At 43.4% G+C, this 22,345-nt stretch overlaps 1 protein-coding gene across 2 annotated transcripts in view; it reads left to right on the forward strand.

The window, feature by feature from the left end:
- The window catches only part of tspan18 (tetraspanin 18), a 127,747-nt gene extending 110,153 nt beyond the window's left edge, over positions 1-17,594 (forward strand). For both annotated transcript variants that reach the window (XM_045696628.2, NM_001140106.1), the window contains 6 exon segments: positions 7,265-7,459; positions 7,841-7,915; positions 8,051-8,149; positions 14,687-14,863; positions 15,967-16,050; positions 16,585-17,594. In XM_045696628.2, the coding sequence (XP_045552584.1) occupies positions 7,265-7,459; positions 7,841-7,915; positions 8,051-8,149; positions 14,687-14,863; positions 15,967-16,050; positions 16,585-16,632 (678 nt within the window). In that variant the 3' untranslated portion in view covers positions 16,633-17,594.
- The last annotated feature ends 4,751 nt before the right edge of the window (positions 17,595-22,345 follow it).

The following is a 22,345-nucleotide window of genomic DNA, read 5'->3' on the forward strand; positions in this document are numbered from 1 at the left end:
GGGTGTTCGCCCTCGTCTCGTGCCTCTCGGGGAAAGCTCTGGAGTGGGCCAACGTTGTGTGGGGAGAAGGAGATGCGGCGCTGGACCACTTTGAGGATTTCACCCGAGGGTAGAGCGGCGGGTGAACGTCTCTTACACCTGAGGCAGGGGACGAGGAGCGCCCAGGAGTTCGCAATGGGCTTACGGACCCTGGACGCCGGCGTGGGATGGAACAACAGGGCCCTGATCGACCACTATCACTGCAGTTTGTGCGACGACGTCCGTCGGGAGTTGGCCTGTAGGGACACCACCTCACTTTTGACCAGCTGGTGGAAGTGTCCATTCGGCTGGATAACCTGCTGGCTACCCGCGGACATCCAGATCGGGATCTGTCGGTTCCATCCCCCAGCACCACCGCTCCGATACCCATGGAGCTGGGAGGTGCTGCGCTCAGGGAGACCGGAGGAGGTTCCTTCACGTGTACCATCTGTGGCCGCAGAGATCCGCCGATGTCGGTCCCTCGTTCTGGCGGTGTTGGGCGGTCGACATCACCGGTCTTCTAGACATCGCCGATCCGCCTTTCATTTTCCATTTGTTTTGTCTTGTTTTCCCGCACGCCTGGTTTGCTTTCCCTCATTACACGTCTTGCATATAACCCTCTGTTTCCCCCCATGTCTGTGTGTGGAATTGTTATGTGTAAATGTATGTGTACTCCAGGCTGGTTTGCCCCAGGTTATTGGAACCTGTGTGTGGTTAGTTTTCTGAGTGCCGTGTTTTGTTCAAGAACTGTTGAGAAGCCTTTTTGTCCTAGATTTGGCACTCCGGTACCGCTGCCATGCGGTAGTAGAGAGGACAGTCTGTGGCTAGGGTCTTTGACAAATTTTAGGGCCTTCCTCTGAAACCGCCTGTTATAGAGGTCCTGGATGGCAGGCAGCTTAGCCCCAGTGAGGTACTGGGCACTACGCATTACCCTCGTAGTGCCTTGCGGTCAGAGGCCGAGCAATTGCCATACCAGGCAGTGATGCAACCAATCAAGATGCTCTTGATGTTGCAGCTATAGAACCTTTTGAGGATCTTAGGACCCATGCCAAATCTTTTTAGTTTCCTGATGGGGAATAGGCTTTGTCGTGCCCTCTTCACGACTGTCTTGGTGTGTTTGGACCATTCTAGTTTGTTGTTGATGTGGACACCAAGGAACTTGAAGCTATCAACCTGCTCCACTACAGCCCCGTCGATGAGAATGGGGGCGTGCTCGGTCCTCCTTTTCCTGTAGTCCACAATCATCTCCTTAGTCTTGGTTACGTTGAGGGATAGGTTGTTATTCTGGCACCACCCGGCCAGGTCTCTGACCTCTACCACTGTTGTGTCGTCTGCAAACTTAATGATAGTGTTGGAGTCGAGCCTGTCCATGCAGTCGTGGGTGAACAGGGAGTACAGGAGGGGACTGAGCAGCACCCCTGAGGGGCCCCAGTGTTGAGGATCAGCGTGGCAGATGTGTTGCTACCTACCCTCACCACCTGGGGCGGCCCGTCAGGAAGTCCAGGATCCAGTTGCAGAGGGAGGTGTTTAGTCCCAGGATTGTTGGCTTAGTGATGAGCTTTGAGGGTACTATGGTGTTGAACGCTGAGCTGTAGTCAATGAATAGCATTCTCACATAAGTGTTCCTTTTGTCCTGGTGGGAAAGGGCAGTGTGGAGTTCAATAGAGATTGCATCATCTGTGGATCTGTTTGGGCGGTATGCAAATTGGAGTGGGTCTAGGGTTTCTGGAGTAATGGTGTTGATGTGAGCCATTACCAACTTTTCAAAGCACTTCATGGCTACGGACGTGAGTGCTACGGGTCTGTAGTCCTTTAGGCAGGTTGTCTTTGTGTTCTTGGGCACAGGGACTATGGTGGTCTGCTTGAAACATGTTGGTGTTACACACTCAATCAGGGACATGTTGAAAATGTCAGTGAAGACACCTGCCAGTTGGTCAGCACATGCCCGAAGCACACATCCTGGTAATCCGTCTGGCCCCGCTTGCCTCGAAGCGATCATAGAAGTGATTTAGCTCGTCTGGTAGGCTCGTGTCACTGGGCAGCTCGTGGCTGTGCTTCCCTTTGTAGTCTGTAATAGTTTGCAAGCCCTGCCACATAAGACGAGCGTCGGAGCCGGTGTAGTATGATTCAATCTTAGCCCTGTCTTGACGCTTTGCCTGTTGATGGTTTGTCGCAGGGCATTGCAGGATTTCTTGTAAACTTCCAGGTTAGAGTCCCGCACCTTGAAAGTGGCTGCTCTACCCTTTAGCTCAGTGCAAATGTTGCCTGTAATCCATGGCTTCTTGTTGGGGGTATGTACGTACAGTCACTGTGGGGACGACGTCCTCAATGCACTTATTGATAAAGCAAGTGACTGATGTGGTGTACTCCTCAATGCCATCGGAAGAATCCCAGAACATGGTCCAGTCTGTGATAGCAAAACAGTCCTGAAGTTTAGCATCTGCTTCATCTGACCACTTTTTTATAGACCGAGTCACTGGTGCTTCCTGCTTTCATTTTTGCTTGTAAGCAGGAATCAGGAGGATAGAGTTGTGGTCGGATTTACCAACTGGAGGGCAAGGGAGAGCTTTGTACACGTCTCTGTGTGTGGAGTACTGGTGATCTAGAATTGTTTTCCCTCTGGTTGCACATTTAACATGGTGATAGAAATTATGTACAACTGATTTAAGTTTCCCTGCATTAAAGTCTCCGGCCACTAGGAGCACCGCCTCTGGGTGAGTGGTTTCCTGTTTGCTTATTTCCTTATACTGCTGACTGAGTGCGGTCTTCGTGCCAGCATCTGTCTGTGGTGGTAAATAAACTGCCATGAAAAGTTTAGCTGAAAAGTCTCTGGGCAAGAAGTGTGGCCTGCAATTTATCACTACTATACCTGGTGCGGCGTGTATCCCGCTAGCTGAATATCCATGTCGTCATTCAGCCACAATTTCCTGAAACATAGGATATTACAGTTTTTGATGTCCTGTTTGTAGGATATTCTTGATCGTACCTCATCTAATTTATTGTCCAATGATTGCACGTTGGCGAGTAGTATTGACGGTAAATGCAGCTTTCCCAGTCGCCTTCTCCGGGTCCTGACCAGGCATCTGGCTCTTTGTCCTCTGTACCTGTGTTGCTTCCTCTTGCAAATAACGGGGATGTCGGCCCTGTGGGGTGTTTGGAGAATATCTTGTGTGTCGTCCTTGTTGTAGAAAAAATCTTTGTCTAATCCGATGTGAGTGATCGCTGCCCTTGATATCCAGAAGCTCTTTTTTGCCGTAAGATGCGGTTGCAGAAACATTATGTACAAAATAAGTTACAAATAACGCCAAAAAACCCCACATAATAGCACAATTGGTTGGGCGCCTGTAAAACTGCTGCCATTTCTTCCGGCGCCATTTTTTCAGGGCTTGCCTTCCCCATGGACATCATGGCCCTCATTAATGAACTGAATTCCAAACTACAAGGGAAGGGCCTTTTTGCACATCAGATGTACAGCCTTGTCAAAGCTTTCAAGGGAAAATTACTCCTCCTGACCCGCCAAGTTTAGGCCAACAATCTCATCCACCTTCCAACACTACTAGTCTGTTCCCGATCAGATGATCAGCGGGAGAAGTAAACATCGCCTCTGCGTGCTTTGAACGGTGAGTTTTCTTGTCGTTTTGAGGATTTCAAAGTGTTGGAAAAATACATGCTGTTGGTTTCCTCTCCTTTCGCCTTCAATGTGGATAACGTTCCCACTGACCTGCAATTTGAGTTGAACGATCTTCAGTCTGATGCAGTGATTGTAGAACTATTCAAAACAATGTCACTGTCGAGGTTCTATGCATCTCCAATGAACAACAATTTTCGAAGATTAGGATTCATGTTCAGAAGATGTTTGTACTGTTTGGGTCAACCTATGTATGTGAACAGACATTTTCAGTGATGAAATATAACAAGTCAAGGCACAGATAATCTCTTACTGACTCCCACCACTCAGCAATCCTGCGCATAGCAACGTCAGAAACTATACCTGACTTCATTGCTTTAGTCAATGCCCATCAGACTTCACTCCTCACACTGATTTAGTCGTTTAAATGTAATGTTGAGCTCTCTCTCCTTGTGTTTTTGTGCATACCCATTAACAAGAGTTCTGTCCGTGGTGCTGAATGCGCAGTGTAATTTTTTCTCCGCGCAGTTCATTGCATGTTTAATAATGAAAATACCTACTAAAAAGAAAACATGGAAATAAAAAAAAGTTTTGGGATTTATTTCTGTGCATGTTAAAAACGTTAAGTAGCACATCTGGACATGATTTACAGTAGATATAGCTGTCAACACAGTCATGCTATTGAATCCCAAAGTATTGAATCCCATTCCCACCACTAACATTTTTATTTACATTTTGAAATAAGTTTGTCAAACTACGTAATGTATAATCCTGTAATATGATTCTGGCCCGCGAGCACAAAAATATATTATAATGTGGCCATCCATGGAAAAGAAATGCCCAGGCCTGATCTACTATCTAAAATGTTTTACTTACGTAGTTTGACAAACTTATCTCAAAATGTAAATAAAAATGTTAGTGGTGGGAATGGGATTCAATAGTTTTACGTGGCCCAGTGCAGCTGAGAAGTGGCAGCTACCGCGATAGGCAGTTACTCCAATTTCAGTTAAAACAAGTCTCAAATATAAGGAAAATGTCTGTACAGCTGTTTCAAAACATTGCTCTGCTATTACCATTTATACTGTAGGAGTGTTGAGCTCAACGAGACAGTTCTGTTTACACTGCACTGCTTTGAGGGGGGTGAGTGTCGTGAGGTAGCGTTCGAGAATTTCGCAAGTTTACACATTTACACAACAGTATTGTTTCTCGAGAACCGTTCGAAAATGTCCCTTTGCGTTATAACAGTGTCAAAACAGTCATAGGAGATATAACCAGTCTTTTGCCTCTCCTTCACCCCTCTTTTCCTTATGTCCTCAGATCTCTACTCCCTTTCATCCTCACAAATTATCTACACTGAACAAAAATGTAAATGCAACATGCAACAATTTCAAAGATTTTACTGAGTTACAGTTCATATAAGGAAATCGAAATTGAAATCAATTAATTAGGATCTAATCCATGGATGTCACATGACTGGGAATAGAGATATGCATCTGTTGGTCACAGATACCTTAAAAAAAAAAAGGTAGGGGCCGTGGATCAGAAAACCAGTCAGTATCTGGAGAGACCACCATTTGCCTCATGCAGGGCGACACATCTCCTTTGCATAGAGTTGATCAGGATGTTGATTGTGGTCTGTGGAATGTTGTCCCACTCCTCTGGATATTGGTGGGAACTGGAACACGTCATACACATCGATTCAGAGCATCCCAAACACGCTCAATGGTTGACATGTCTGGTGAGTATGCAGGCCATGGAAGAACTGGGACATTCAGCTTCCAGGAATTGTGTACAGATCCTTGCGTCATGGATCTGGCCGTGCATTATCATGCCGAAACATGAGGTGATTGGGCTGATGAATGGCATGACAATGGGCCTCAGGATCTCATCACAGTATCTCTGTGCATTCAAATTGCCATAGATAAAATGCAATTGTGTTCGTTCTCCATAGTTTATACCTGGCCATACCATAATCCCACCGCCACTCGCCCACACATCTGCCCCGTGAAGTTGAAACCGGGATTCATCCTTGAAGAACCCACTTCTTCAGCATGCCAGTGGCCATCGAAGTAGAGTATTTGCCCACTAAAGTTGGTTATGACGCAGAACTGCAGTCAGGTCATGTCCACCTAGTCATCCCCAGTGTCCAATTGGCCAATTTATTCACCAGGTTGTTGCTGTGAATGAGAATGTGTAATAGAAATAAACATTTCACTGCACCTATTCGGTGTATGTGACTATATATAAACTGTATATTTGTTTTATCACCCCTTTCTTTATCGCTACTCTTCCCTATCTCTCCCCCTCACCCCATCCCTCTCCCCACCCCCTACAGTTTATGAAACAATAAATGAAAGAGCAGAATCCTAAGTGTTGATTTAACCCCTTTACTCAGTAGTTATACCCCACCCTGGTCACCTCTTTTACCCTTCCTTGGCTTCCCCAAACCCACTTCCATGTGTCGGTAGTACTACTTTAAATGCATTCCCCCACTCTCTGTTTGTGTTAGCAGGTCAGAAAGCCAACAGAAATTATTACCACACGGCAATAAACTGGTTTTCTCGTGGAAGTGGGTGAACGATGCTAGGAGTTGCCGTCTCCGTAGTTACAGACGACAGAGATCCCTGTTTGTCAGGTAGCTGGCAAAGAAAGTGGAGAGGTTTCTATGGCAGAGAGGTGGGCCGGGCACTCAGGGCTGATGGAAAGCTGGAAGATTGGCTGGAGGAAGCAGCCGGCTCTACACCAGCGACTTCTCTCAGAGGTGGGAATATCTCCCAGAGACTGCTCTTGGCTTGCTATGACTTTTCATTGAAGCCTTCAACATTCAGTTACTTTGCCATACTACCACATAAGGAAACTGTCACGCCCTGACCTTAGAGAGCTGTGTTTCTTCTCTATTTGGTTAGGTAAGGGTGTGGGGTGGGCAATCTATGCATTCTATTTCTTTGTTTTCGCAGAGTATGGTTTCCAATCAGAGGCAGCTGTCTATCGTTGTCTCTGATTGGGAATCATACTTAGGCAGACTTTTTCCCACCTGTGTTTGTGGGTTGTTGTTTTCTGTTTTGTATAGAGTACCTGACGGAACTGTTGGCTTTTCGTTTTGTTATTTTTGTTTGAGTGTTTTGATAATAAAAATCATGAACACGTACCACGCTACGCTTTGGTCCCCTTCTTCTGGCGACAGCCCTTACAGAAACATAAGGAACACACAACATTTTACATGTTACTCCCCTGCAAGGGGTATACAAATGTAACAGATTGGTACATATGAAAGAGCTGAAATGATCTCTTGGGGGAACAGTTGCAAAGATAGAGAGACCAGAGCCAGAGACACCATTAGAGGGAGTGCTGACCCAATTTCCTCCTCCCACAGACTTCCTCAGGATCTACTACAAAGCCAGTGACACTCTGACATACAGTCATCATGTAAATATTACTTTTATAGCTGATAAGATGGACATGGAGCCACCCTCTTTGGTGAGGTTTTCATAAGTCTCTTAGGTTTCCTACCTCAACTGCACGTGTTCTGTTTCTTCCATTAATTGTAATTATCATATGCAGATAAACTAAACTTAACCCTCTCTCTCCCACTTCCCCCCTCTCCCCTCTTTTTCCCAGCTGGGAGGCTCCTTCCTCCTGGGTGTGGGTGTGTGGGTGCTGGTGGACCCTACAGGCTTCAAGGAGATCGTAGCAGCCAACCCTCTGCTCTTCACAGGAGTCTACATCATCCTGGCCATGGGGGGAATGCTTTTCCTATTGGGCTTCCTGGGCTGCTGTGGAGCCATCCGGGAGAACAAGTGTCTGCTGATGTTTGTAAGTAGGCCTACACTGTGTTATATTATAGAGTAATTGTGATAGTACAGTAGGTCACAGCGTTATAACAGTGTTAGAAACATTCCTTTGCTGCTGTGGAGTCATCATTGAGAACAAGTGTCTGCTGCTCTTTGTATGTGAGCGAGAGAGAGAGAGTCATGCTAGCCTGAGATGGAAAATAAATAAGCCATAATAATTTGCCTTCGATGCACCAGGCCACATGCATAGTTAATGTTGAATTTTTTGTGACGCACTCACTTTTGCTGATACTAACTCTGTTACTCGTTCTCTCCCTTTATCTCTCTCCGTCTCTCCTCTCACTAAATGTCTTGTCCACCACCCCTCCCCCCCTCTCTCTCCCTCCTGCCCTCTCTGCTGCAGTTCTTCATGCTCATCCTGGTCATCTTCCTGGCGGAACTAGCTGCAGCCATCCTGGCCTTCATATTCCGGGAGCATGTGAGTAAATTCTGTCCTTATAGATCCTATGACCATCCACTGTAGTGTGCAAACACTGTCCCCTTCATCATGGTGATACAGTAAAACCTCTGACCATACAGAACTAATACTAACATTCTCCATGTTCCTGTATAGCTGACCAGAGAGTACTTCACTAAGGAGCTGAAGAGGCATTACCAGGGCTACAATAACACTGATGTCTTCACTGGAACGTGGAACGCTATCATGAACACTGTAAGGCTAAAATATTGTACTTGCTAAGCTCGAGGTCAATTCCATTTCAATATACTCAATTCAAGTCAATTCTAATCAGTTCACTTCCAGAATTGACTGCCTTGAAAGGGAATTGACCCCAAACCTGATACTTGCTTTTGGTAGACATACAAAATACAATAATCTACTTAGCAGGTGTCTTCTTGGACATCTTCAACCTGTCCCTGCTGTAGTCCCCACTTGATTAACCTCCCTGGGCAAGGTGGGACGCTTGGCGCGAAATACAAATACCTCATTTTGGAATTAGTGCTACAGGAAGCAAATTTCTGTTTGAAAAAGCTAGCCTTTGCTTTCCTAACTGACTGAGTCTGTATTGGTTCCTGACTTACCGCGGGGGCTATTCGATGCTAATGAAAAACACCACAGGATGTTTTTGTGCTAGTCAAGGGCAGTCAAGTCTGGGGTGAACCAAGGGCTATATCTGTTCTTAGTTCTACATTTTTTTGAATGGGGCATCCTTATTTAACCTCTTACATCTAGATGTTCCGCTAGCGGAACACCTGCTCCAATATCCAATGATAGGCGTGGCGCGAATTACAAATTCCTCAAAAATACAAAAACTTTTTCAAACATATGACTATTTCACAGCATTTTAAAGACAAGACTCTCCTTTATCTAACCACACTGTCCGATTTCAAAAAGGCTTTACAGCGAAAGCAAAACATTAGATTATGTCAGCAGAGTACCAAGCCAGAAATAATCAGACACCCATTTTTCAAGCTAGCATATAATGTCACAAAAACCCAGAAGACAGCTAAATGCAGCACTAACCTTTGATGATCTTCATCAGATGACACACCTAGGACATTATGTTATACAATACATGCATGTTTTGTTCAATCAAGTTCATATTTATATCAAAAACCAGCTTTTTACATTAGCATGTGACGTTCAGAACTAGCATACGGGGGGTACTTCCGGGGAATTTACTAACAATTTACTAAATTACTCACGATAAACGTTCACAAAAAGCATAACAATTATTTTAAGAATTATAGATACAGAACTCCTCTATGCACTCGATATGTCCGATTTTAAAATAGCTTTTTGGTGAAAGCACATTTTGCAATATTCTAAGTACATAGCCCAGCCATCACGGGCTAGCTATTTAGACACCCGGCAAGTTTAGCCTTCATCAAAATCAGATTTACTACAACAAAAATGTTATTACCTTTGTTGTCTTCGTCAGAATGCACTCCCAGGACTGCTACTTCAATAACAAATGTTCGTTTGGTCCCAAATAATCCATCGTTATATCCGAATAGCGGTGTTTTGTTCGTGCGTTCCAGAAACTATCCGAAATGGTAAATCAGGGTCGTGCGCATGGCGCAATTCGTGACAAAAAAATTCGAAATATTCCATTACCGTACTTCGAAGCATGTCAACCGCTGTTTAAAATCAATTTTTATGCAATTTATCTCGTAAAAAAGCGATAATATTCCGACCGGGAATCTCCTTTTCGGCAAACAGAGGAAAAATCACAAAGACGGGGGCGGCCAGGGCACACGCCTAAGCCCACAGTCCCTTGATCGGCCACTTGACAAAGGCGATAATGTGTTTCAGCCTGGGGCTGGGATGACGACATTCTGTTTTTTCCCGGGCTCTGAGAGCCTATGGAAGACGTAGGAAGTGTCACGTTAGAGCAGAGATCCTTTGTAATTGAATGAGATGGCAAAGAAGTTCAAGAAATGGTCAGACAGGCCACTTCCTGTAAAGGAATCTCTCAGGTTTTGACCTGCCATTTGAGTTCTGTTATACTCACAGACACCATTCAAACAGTTTTAGAAACTTTGGAGTGTTTTCTATCCAAAGCCAATAATTATATGCATATTCTAGTTACTGGGCAGGAGTAGTAACCAGATTAAATCGGGTACGTTTTTTATCCAGCCGTGAAAATACTGCCCCCTAGCCATAACAGGTTAAGATGGAGAAGAAACTTTTGAAGAGCAATCCAGTTCGTTTGACCGCGGACCCATTATGCACGCAGGCAATGATCGCTGAGATCCTGGTTGAAGACAGCAGAGGTGTATTTAGAGGGCAGGTTGGTCAGGATGATATCTAAGGGAGTGCCCATGGTTACGGATTTAGGGTTGTACCTGGTAGGTTCCTTGATGATTTGTGTGAGATTGAGGGCATCTATCTTAGATTGTAGGACGGCCGGGGTGTTAAGCATGTCCCAGTTTAGGTCACCTAACAGTACGAACTCTGAAGATAGATGGGGGGCGATCAATTCACATATGGTGTCCATGGCACAACTGGGGGCTGAGTAGAAGCTCAAATAGTTTGGGCACAGACCTGGATAGTATGACAGAACTCTGCAGGCTAACTTGTCGGAAAATGTTATAGTTAGGGATGGACATTTCAGGATTTTTGGTGGCCTTCCTAAGTCAGGATTCAGACACGACTAGGACATCCGGGTTGGTGGAGTGTGCTAAAGCAGTGAATAAAACAAACTTAGGGAGGAGGCTTCTAATGTTAACATGCATGAAACCAATGCTTTTTAGGTTACAAAAATCAACAAATGAGAGCGCCTGGGGAATAGGAGTGATGCTGGGGGCTGCAGGGCCTGGTTTAACCTCTAAATCCCAGCGGAACAAAGGAGGAGTAGGATAAGAGTACAGCTAAAGGCTAAAAGAACTGGTCGTCTAGTGCGTTTGGAACAGAGAGTAAAAGGAGCAGGTTTCTGGGCGCGGAAGAATAAATTCAAGGCGTAATGTATAGACAAGGGTACGGTAGGATGTGAGTACAGTGGAGGTAAGCCTAAGCATTGAGTGACGATGAGAGGTTTTGTCTCTAGAGGCACCATTTAAGCCAGGTGCGGTCACCGCATGTGTGGGGGGTGGAACATAAGGGCTAGCTAAGGTATATTGAGCAGGGCTGGAAGCTCAACAGTCAAATAAGATAAAAATGACTAACCAAAACAGCAATAGACAAGGCATATTGACATTAGGGAGGGGCATGTGTAGCCGAGTGATCATAGGGTCCAGTGAGTAGCTAGGCGAGCTGAAGGCACGGCAATTCAGACAGCTAGCAGGCCACGGCTAGCAGATGGGCCTCAGGGGGACGTCGCAACCGCTAGCAGTGGCTAACTGACTACTAGCTAGTAGCTAGTTAGCTGGCTAGCTCCTGATGGGGGTTTCGGTTCAAAAGTGTAAAAATAGCGGATCCATGCCACATTGGGTGAGGCGGGTTGCAGAAGAGTATGTTCGGTCCATAGATGGACAATTAGATAAAAAATATATACGAAGATAAAAATGATATATACAAGGGACAGGACAAGACAATCAAAACAGACTGCTCCCACTGCTACGCCATCTTGGATTATGAAAATAGATGTGCAGCGACGCTTCCCATCCAACTTGACAGAGCTTGAGAGGATCTGTAAAGAAGAATGGGAGAAACTCCCCAAATACAGGTGTGCCAAGCTTGTAGCGTCATATCCAAGAAGACTCAAGGCTGTAATCGCTGCCAAAGGTGCTTCAACAAAGTACTGAGTAAATGTGATATCTTTTATTTTTTACAAAATTTGCAAAATTTCTAAATACCTGTTTTTGCTTTGTCATTATGGGGTATTGTGTGTAGATTGATGAGGGGAAAAAAGACAATTTAATCAATTTTAGAATGAGGCTGTAAAGTAACAAAATGTGGAAAAAGTCAAGGGTTCTGTTTACTTTCCAAATGCACTGTATAATGTTTGTATGTGAAAACTACTTCTAAGATGCATACATTCAGACTCACTTCACTCGCGCTAAAAAGGGAGGCTTGCTCGTCTGGTGCTAGCCCATGCGCAGATCAAATACACAGCTGGAACACCGATTAAAGTGTTTACAATCCTAATAATTCTAAAGATGGCTCAGAAAACCATATGTTTTAATCTGCATATTCTTACTTAAATTTTGACCATAGGCCGATTAAGATAAGCAGAGTAAGGTGTTTACATGACTATTGCATAAACTGCCTACTGACATAGTTTAATATTTCATTATTGCTGTGCATGTAAATGTGCTCATTGACAGTTTATCTACAAGCCATCATACTGGTTAACACTTTGAACAGGACTGACCACCTGTACTGACTCTCCACACCTTAGCACACATGGACTCACTCACTCACACACACATACATTCATGATACACACACCACAACTGCTGCTACCAGACTCTTATTAGTATTACTAAGTTGAGCACAATTTAAACGCTTGCCCCCAATTCCCCTTCCCCAAAACACATGTAAATATTGGGCTATAAATTGTGCCTTCCTGTATTATACTTATACTAAAATGTTTATTATATTTTCTGAGTCATTTACTTTGTTTGCATTTCGTTGGACGGTGTATACCATGTGTATGCTGTACATACGACTAATAAAACTGTTGTGTCAAGTTGGCTGGATGTCCTTTGGGTGGTGGACCATTCTTGATACACATGAAAAACTATTAACCTTTCAAGGTATAGGGGGCAGTATTTTCGATTTTGGATGAAAAGCGTGCCCAGAGTAAACGGCCTAATACTCGGGCCCAGAGTCAGATATTTGCATATTATTAGTAGATTTGGATAGAAAACACTCTGAAGTTTCAAAAACTGTTTGAATGATGTCTGTGAGTATAACATAACTCATATGGCAGGCAAAAACCTGAGAAAAATCCAACCAGGAAGTGGGAGATCTGAGAATTGCAGTTCTTCTTTTGAATCCCTATCAAAACTACTGTGTCTGTGGGGTCACGTTGCACTTCCTAAGGCTTCCATTGGCTGTCAACAGCCTTCAGAAAGTTTTTTCATCATTCTCCTGTTACCGGGCAGAGAATAGTAGCTCAGTCAATGAGTGGACTGCCTATGGACAAAGGGCTTGGTGATGCTCGATCCCGCCAGCACGCCCCTCCTTCTTTTTCTCCTGGAATGAATACGCTATTGTCCGGTTGGAATATTATCGCATTTTTACGTTAAAAATACTATAAAGATTGATTGTAAACAACGTTTTACATGTTTCTACGAACGGTAATGGAACTATTTGACTTTTCGTCTCTGGTACTGCGCTCGCGCGTTATGCCTTTGGATAGTGATCTGAACGCACAAACAAAACGGAGGTATTTGGACATAAATATGGAGTATTTCGAACAAAAATAACATTTCTTGTGGAAGTAGGAGTCCTCGGAGTGCATTCTGACGAAGATCAGCATAGGTAAGAGAATATTTATAACACTAATTCAGAGTTTTGTTGATGCCAGAACTTGGCGGGTAGCTGTATAGCTTGCTTCGATGGCTGAGCAATGTACTCAGAATATTGAACAATGTGCTTTCTCCATAAAGTTATTTTGAAATCTGATAAAGCGGTTGCGTCAAGGAGTCTATAATTCTTTCAATAACTGTTGTAAATTTTATCAATGTTTATGATTAGTATTTTTGTAAATTGATGTGCACATTCACCGGAGGTTTTGGTGGGAATACATTTTCTGAACATCACACGCCAATGTAAAATGCTGTTTTTGGATATAAATATGAACTTTATCGAGCAAAACATACATGTATTGTATAACATGAAGTCCTTTGAGTGCCATCTGATGAAGATCATCAAAGGTTAGTGAATATTTTAGCTGTACTTTTGGTTTTTGTGATGCATGTCCTTGCTTGTAAAATGGCTGTGTGGATTTTCTTGTGAAGTTTATGTCCTAACATAATCAAATTTTATGCTTTTGCCGTAAAGCCTTTTTGAAATCGGACAATGTGGTTAGATTAACGAGAGTCTTATCTTTAAAATGGTGTAAAATAGTTGTTTGAGAAAATGAAATTATGAGATTTTTGCTGTTTTGTATTTCGCGCCATGCTATTTCACTGGCTGTTGAATAGTGTGGGACGGTCACGTCCCACCTAGCCCAAAGAAGTTAAGCCTGAAAAACCCAGGAGCCCTGCAGTTCTTGACACAAACAAGTGCACCTGGCACCTGCAGTGGGGAGAACAAGTATTTGATACACTGCCGATTTTGCAGGTTTTCCTACTTACAAAGCATGTATAGGTCTGTCATTTTTATTATAGGTACACTTCAACTGTGAGAGACGGAATCTAAAACAAAAATCCAGAAAATCACAGTGTATGATTTTGAAGTAATTCATTTGCATCCACACTTCCTAGTTGGATTTTTCTCAGGTTTTCGCCTGCAATATGAGTTCTGTTATACTCACAGACATCATTCAAACAGTTTTAGAAACTTCAGAGTGTTTTCTATCTCAATCTACTAATAATATGCATATTCTACCTTCTGGGCCTGAATAGCAGGCAGTTTACTCTGGGCATGCTTTTCATCTGGACGTGAAAATACTGCCCCCTATCCATAAGAGGTTTTAACCTGTCTCGTCCCTTTCATCTCCACTGATTGAAGTGACATCAATAAGGGACCATAGCTTTCACCTGGATTCACCTGGCCAGTCTTTGTCATGGAAATAGCATGTGTTCTTAATGTTTTGTATACTCAGTGTAATTTACCCACCTCTCCTCTCCTCCCCAGTTTGACTGCTGCGGCGTGAACAGCCCGGTGGACTTTGAGGAGAGCCTGTTCAGGCGGATCAACCCTAATGAGATGGTCCCTGCGGCCTGCTGCAGGAGGGGTAGTCACCCCGGAGACTCAGCCTACATCCCCCAGGAGGAGTGTTTGATGGGGAACATGCTGTTCAGAAACAACAAGGTGTGTACTGGTACTAGACTACTTCATACTACTATGAACCCTTTAATAATCTTTATTGACCCATTCAACAAAGAGAATGGAGAAGAAAAAAAATCGCACCTGGAGCAGGACCTCCAGAGCAGGGCACCTAGAGCAGTTCCCACAGAACAGGTAGTACATCACATCAGCAGTAGGTGGCACCTGAGATATCTGGTAGCCCTCCACATTCCTACCCTAGGATTTGAACTGGCTACCTTCCAGTTGCATGTTCGTCACTCTAACCTCGAGGCTACCACTGCCCCCTCTCCCTGTCACACTGGGAGACAAAACCCTCCTTTGGCCAATCAGCTAAACTAGAGCAGAAGAGTGTGTGTTGGAGTGATGATATAACGGGACTGCTTCTCTACTGGCACTGTCCTCATACCGGTAGACTCATTAGTGCTTTTCTATGTTCTGGCTGTTAAGGAAGTATGTTTTACTGTGTAGTGTAGAGTAGTGCAGTGTGTGTGTGTGTATACTTATGCATGCTTGTGTTTGACTATGTTGATTGGAGTAGGGTAGGGTAGTGCGGGCGTGGAGTAGGGTAGGGAAGTGGGCGTGCAGGTGTGCGTGTGTGTGGAGGGAGAAACATACAGTATTTAGCCATATTGACAAACGGGTTTAGCCATATTGACTAACGGAATGCACACGTTTGTGTGCTTGTGTGTGCGGGTCTATATTTATCTCTGTGTTTGCTTGCCTGTTTTAATGACTGTCTTGAGAGTGAAATGTAATTACAGTGAACACTGATAGGAAAGAGAGGCTCCAACTGTTGTTGTTAAGGTCTGTGGAACAATGCAGTATCTCCGGAAGGCGTCTGTCTCTCGCTGTCTCTCTCCCATTCACACACAGAGCCTCATTAAAAGCCAATGAGGCCAGGGGCCCTGTCTCAGTCTCTGCCTCTCAGCCCATTCATCTAGTCTATTGTTCACTGACGCTATTTATATTATCCATGCATTTCAGCACACACACACACAAGCATGCACACACACACAGACACACAAACACACACATTTCAATACTCTCTCATATTGACTCATACTATTGAATTGTGACTGAGACTCTTCCTCTCTGTGTGTTTTCAGGGCTGCTACTCAGCGGTGGTGGACTACTTTGAGCTGTACATCTATGTGGCTGGAGCGCTGGCCATCGTGGTGCTCACCATTGAGGTAGGATTCAATATTTTGTGTCTTATAATAAGCGCTTTGTGAGTAGCCTCCAAATCAACACATTTTTTCCTTATCAGTTGGTGTGATTGGTAATGTAAGCTGTTTAGAAAAATCCATGTAGCTTATCTCCCCCACACACAGTACACAGCAACGGAATCTGAAATACTGGAGAATATATAATTTCAAGCAAGTGCTGGTCACTTCCCTGTTTATAGTACGATTGCCCCACTTAGTGGAGAATATTGGTGTTGTAGGACTGTTACACACCATACATTACATAGGATAATTTACTGAGGAGGCATCTCTGAAGTCATAATTATAGATATGGCAATCTAGTCGATTTATTAGATTAAGCCAGAGCTGAATTATCTAATCATCATCATGTAGATAGTTTGGTTTATTTTGTTTAGTTTCATCATCATCGTTTGGCTGCAGAACAGTCGACCAGTTTAGGCTAGCAGAATTGAAACACTTACTTGTGTCTTGTTCTCTGTCCTGACTGCTGTTCTGACACTCCTCTGTTCTTCTCCACAGCTGTTTGCCATGGTCTTTGCCATGTGTCTCTTCAGAGGTATCCAGTAGGATTACCGCACCACACACCGGACAGGAGGACTTTTTGGAGCTAGAAAAGGGAAATCAGGAGAAGGGAAAGAAAAATGTACACTTGTAAATTTATTGTTCTCTTTTATATCTGCAAAATTGATTGATTGGTTGGAAAACAAACAAAACAACACTCGGAAAACAAACAACTAGTACTTCTCAGCTGGACTTTTGAGGTACTTGGTGACAAAAAAAAGAAACGATAGAAAGAGAAAAAGAATGACAGGAAAACGGCAAGAAAACGTATGTAAAGTGATTTGTGTGTAAAGTGAAACAGATGTTTCATGGACCAGGTCTAACACAGACCGGGTGTATAGTAGTGGAACGCGAAGAGGACCTGGGTGAAACCAGGCGTGGTAAATAAGAGGACCCGGTTGAAGCTTGCCCTGCAGCAGAAGTAGCTTGAGACCCAGATCTGTTTGTGCTGTCTTGCTAGCTAACTGGGACTCAGGCTAGAGCAGAAGACACTGCACTGACTTTTGGATGAAGAATATTTATACTTACTGAGTAAAAAGTTGGCTTGACTAATATAGAAATATGTGTTTTGTGTACACTTTAGCTGTTCCTTCCTATTACCACTTTTCCCTCCCCCGATCCCCCACCCTTCCATCTACTGCTACCACAATCCCTCCCTCTTTCCCACTCCCTCCCTCCACATACTATTGTTAGAGCCATACCTCTTTAATGCTGTAAAAAGTCCCATCTAAATGTGTGTGTGTGTTTGTGTGTGTGTCCGTCCTTGTATGAATGAATGAATGCATGTGTGCATGTTTCCCCTTTTTGACCATCCGTGCTTGAATGCCAACTTCTGATAAAATATTGTATTTGTATTGTGATGTTCATTGCAATAGTGGTTACATGTGGCTTAGGTGAAAATAAATGTATTTGTATGCATTTGTATTAGATTCTTGAAAAGACAATGACATTAAAATGGCATTCTAAAATGTTGTCCATGTGGTGAATTCCTTTCTGATGCTTTTAAAAGTATGTACCCAGTAAAGCAGGATAGAAGGCCTAGTCAGATGCTCTTTGGCAAGGGCGTAGGAGGGGTCCCCAATGTTTGAAGCAGGTAAAATTGTCCCCCCCAAAATACAGTACCAGTCAAAGTTTGGACACACCTACTCATTCCAGGGTTTTTCTTTATTTTTACTATATTCTACATTGTAGAATAATAGTGAAGACATCAAAACTATGAAATAACAAATATGGAATCATGTAACCCAAAAAGTGTTAAACAAATCAACATTTATTTTAGATTTTAAATTCTTCAATGTATCCACCCTTTCCTTGACCGCTTTGCACACTCTTGGCATTCTCTCAACCAGCTTCATGAGGTAGTCACCTGGAACGCAATTAACAGGTGTGCTTTGTTAAAAGTTAATGCGTTTGAGCCAGTCAGTTGTGTTGTGACAAGGTAGGGGTGGTATACAGAAGATAGCCCTATTTGGTAAAAGACCAAGTCCATATTATGGCAAGAACAGCTGAAATAAGCAAAGCGAAATGGAATATTATGAAAATGAGGGAAGATTATGAAAGGGAAAATTATGAAAATGAAAACTCTCAATGTGAAGAAAATCCCAAGTCATGTCCCTGGAGCTTCAGCCTAGCTGAGTGGTGTCATTTCTGGGGTTCCACTATCTATGTCCATAGATTATATAAAATAAAATGCAGAAGGGGATGTAGTGGTTGAAGCCAAAAGGCTGTTCAGTACTATTAATGTTTGAGAAGGTTTTGCTTAAGAAAGTACAGATGGACTACCTGGCTTTCACTGTTATAGAGTTTGTCCCACAATCAGACCTCAGCATAAGACCCAGATGCAGACAATTCGAATAACGTATGTTTACTAACAAAACGGGGCAGGCAGACGACAGGTCACGCGCAGGCAGAGGTCAGAGGGCTGTGAGACAGTGGTGTAAAGTACGTAAGTAAAAATACTTTAAAGTACAAGTTAAGCAGTTTTGGGGGGTATCTGTAATTTACTAATTATATTTTTGACAATTTCTACTTTTACTTCACTACATTCCTAATGAAAAGAATGTACTTTTTACTCCTTACATTTTCCCAAACACCAAAAAAAAACACACACCACACCATCCATCTTAATACATCCACACATACTGTCCCTTCTGTCTGCTGTGTTTGCATCTCCACCATGTTGAATAGTGCTTTTTGTTCCAATTAGTCATATTTGAAGATATATAGAAAAGCTACATCTTTTGTTGTTTTATTATTACAATCCATAACAGGGCTAGAAATGTGCATTTCATTATTTGCCTCCTCTATGAGAACTTTGTAATTTTAGAATAGCCATGGCATAGTCCTTGTGTCTCTGAACAACTGATTATCAATATACAGTTTATCGACCACAAGAGCTACGCGTTTCCCTTTCAATCTATGTTCCCTGAAAATAGGATACAGAACGCGCCGTTCTGCAATTTCCTTCGGGAACTGGTCATTCATGCCTATTTTCATGCCAGCAAGTATTTTATTTTATCTTTAACCTGTTAGGGCTAGGGGGCAGCATTGACACGGCTGGATAAAAAACATACCCGATTTAATCTGGTTACCACTCCTACTCAGTAACTAGAATATGCATATACTTATTACATATGGATAGAAAACACCCTAAATTTTCTAAAACTGTTTGAATGGTGTCTGTGAGTATAACAGAACTCAAATGGCAGGTCAAAACCTGAGAGATTCCTTTACAGGAAGTGGCCTGTCTGACCATTTCTGGAACTTCTTTGCCATCTCTATCATTTACTAAGGATCTCTGCTCTAACGTGACACTTCCCACGTCTTCCATAGGCTCTCATAGCCCGGGAAAAAAGAGAATGTCGTCATTCCAGCCCCAGGCTGAAACACATTATCGCCTTTCTCAAGTGGCCCATCAAGAGACACTAGCTTATGCGCGTGACCCCGACCGCCCCCGCCTTTGGGATTTTTTCCTCTGTTTGCCGAAAAGGAGATTCCCTGTCGGAATATTATCGCTTTTCTACGAGAAAAATGACGTAAAAATTGATTTTAAACAGCGGTTGACATGCTTCGACGTACGGCAATGGAATACTTTGAATTTTATTGTCAGGAATTGCGCCAAGCGCGCGACACTTCTTTACTATTTCGGATAGTGTCTGGAACGCACGAACAAAACGCCGCTATTCGGATATAACGATGGATTATTTTGGACCAAACCAACATTTGCTATTGAAGTAGACGTCCTGGGTGTGCATTCTGACGAAGACAACAAAAGGTAATGACATTTTTATAATAGTAAATATGATTATGGTGAGTGCTAAACTTGCCGGGTGTCTAAATAGCGAGCCCGTGATGCCTGGGCTATGTACTTAGAATATTGCAAAATGTGCTTTCACCAAAAAGCTATTTTAAAATCGGACATATCGAGTGCATAGAGGAGGTCTGTATCTATAATTCTTAAAATAATTGTTATGCTTTTTGTGAACGTTTATCGTGAGTAATTTAGTAAAATGTTAGCGAATTCCCCGTAAGTTTGCGGGGGGTATGCTAGTTCTGAACGTCACATGCTAATGTAAAAAGCTGGTTTTTGATATAAATATGAACTTGATTGAACAAAACATGCATGTATTGTATAACATAATGTCCTAGGGTTGTCATCTGATGAAGATCATCAAAGGTGAGTGCTGCATTTAGCTGTCTTCTGGGTTTTGGTGACATTATATGCTGGCTTGAAAAATGGGTGTCTGATTATTTCTGGCTTGGTACTCTGCTGACATAATCTAATGTTTTGCTTTCGTTGTAAAGCCTTTTTGAAATCGGACAGTGTGGTTAGATTAACGAGAGTCTTATCTTTAAATGGCTGTAAAATAGTCATATGTTTGAGAAATTGAAGTAATAGGATTTTGAAGATTTTGAAAATCGCGCCACAGGCTGGCAGTGGATGTTACGTAGGTGGGACGAATTCGTCCCGCCGGTCCCATAGAGGTTAAAGAAAGCAAATTTAGCAATGATTGAGCATTCATACCTCTGTCCCCTCAGTCCGAAGCGGTGTACATGTTCGAGTTGGATTTTGTCGATAGCTTCGCGTGGGATCTGAAGTTCTGTAAAGTGGAACTCTCTAACTACACATTCAGGAACTTCTCCTTATTTCTCTTGAATACCTGTAAGTACCAGATTCTCTCTCATGGATCTAGTCTGTATGTCAAGTAAGGCTTCTCTCAGAAAGATGTTCTCCTTTTTAAGTTCATTAACTTCAGTTTCAACCCTTTTAGCTTGTTTGTGTCTTTCTCCAATGTCGCAGCTTTTTCGTCACTCATCTCGAGGCTTGCCTTCAACTCTTTTATATCCTTCCTGACTAGTTCAAGTATGCCCAGTTTGTCATTTATTGATTTTAACAGATTGGTTTTGACCTTTACCATTCCCGGTGTGAAAAGATTAAATCGGCTGTGTTTGTAGAAGAGTCACGTTTTCGTTTTGAAATAGGTTCCCCTGTCTTACTCTCCGTCATGTTTGGGTGTTGCTTGTTTTTGTAATATTTGTCAATACATTTCTCTAGTCTTATGATTTGTTTTGTTATCCAGATTGTTGGTTATTACCCACCAGATTATGTAGTGCTAATATTTAGTCCAACTTACCAATATTGAATATTACGTTTTTATCTTGAGGTGGTCTACATAGCTATGTTCAGTCCGCCATCATGGCGTAACGGCATAGGTGGAGAGGTCTGGTGTAGAGGGGTTAGTATTTTACTTGGTGACTTTCACTTTTACTTGAGTCATTTTCTATTATGGTATCTTTACTTTTACTTAAGTATGACAATTGGGTACTTTTTCCACCACTGCTGTGAGACAGAGGTTTAAATCCTTGAAACATGAAAAGTGGAATGTATAAGGAGGGTGCGGGGCAGCAGAAGACAAACAGCAGAGGGGCTAAGGATCTTAGTGACTGGGAAAGGTCTGATAAAACAGGGGAAATGTTTGCGGGACTCCACCCGGAAGGGCAGATCTCGAGTGGACAGCCATACACTCTGCCCATACACTCTGTCGTCGATACTTGGAGTGATCTTGAGAAGAGCAGACCAGGCTCTCTTCCAGGTACGGCGACAGGGGCGGACGAACATCTGGGCCAAGGGTATGTTGACCTCTTCCTCTTGCTAAGGGAAGAGCAGGGGCTGATAACCCATTGAATATTCACAAGGTGCGAGACCAGTGGCTGAGCAGGGGAGGGTGTTGCATGCATATTCTACCCACACGAGTTGCAGGCTCCAGTTGGTGGGGTTGGTGGAGACGAGGCAACGAAGAGTCGTTTACAGGTCCTGATTAGCTCGCTCCGTCTGGCCGTTAGACTGGGGGTGAAACCCAGAGGAAAGGCTGGCCGACGACCCAATGAGTGTGCAGAACGCCTTCCAGAACCGGGACGAGAACTGAGGCCCATGGTCGGAGACCATGTCCACCGGAAGTCCATGGATCCGGAAGATGTGCTGCACCATGAGCTGGGCTATCTCCTTGGCAGACGATAGCTTGGGGAGGGGAATGAAATGGGTGGCTATCCACCACTGTGATATTGCCATCATACGGAGGGAGCCCAGTGATGTAGTCCAGGGATATATGTGACCAGGGACGGTGAGGGACAGGAAGAGGTTGAAGGAGGCCAGCCAGAGCATGCCGAGGAGTCTTATTCTGAGCACAGACAGTGCAGGCGGCAATGAACGTGGAGATGT

This window comes from Salmo salar, chromosome 16 (assembly GCF_965601325.2).
Source record: "Salmo salar chromosome 16, fSalSal1, whole genome shotgun sequence".
NCBI lineage: Eukaryota > Metazoa > Chordata > Actinopteri > Salmoniformes > Salmonidae > Salmo > Salmo salar.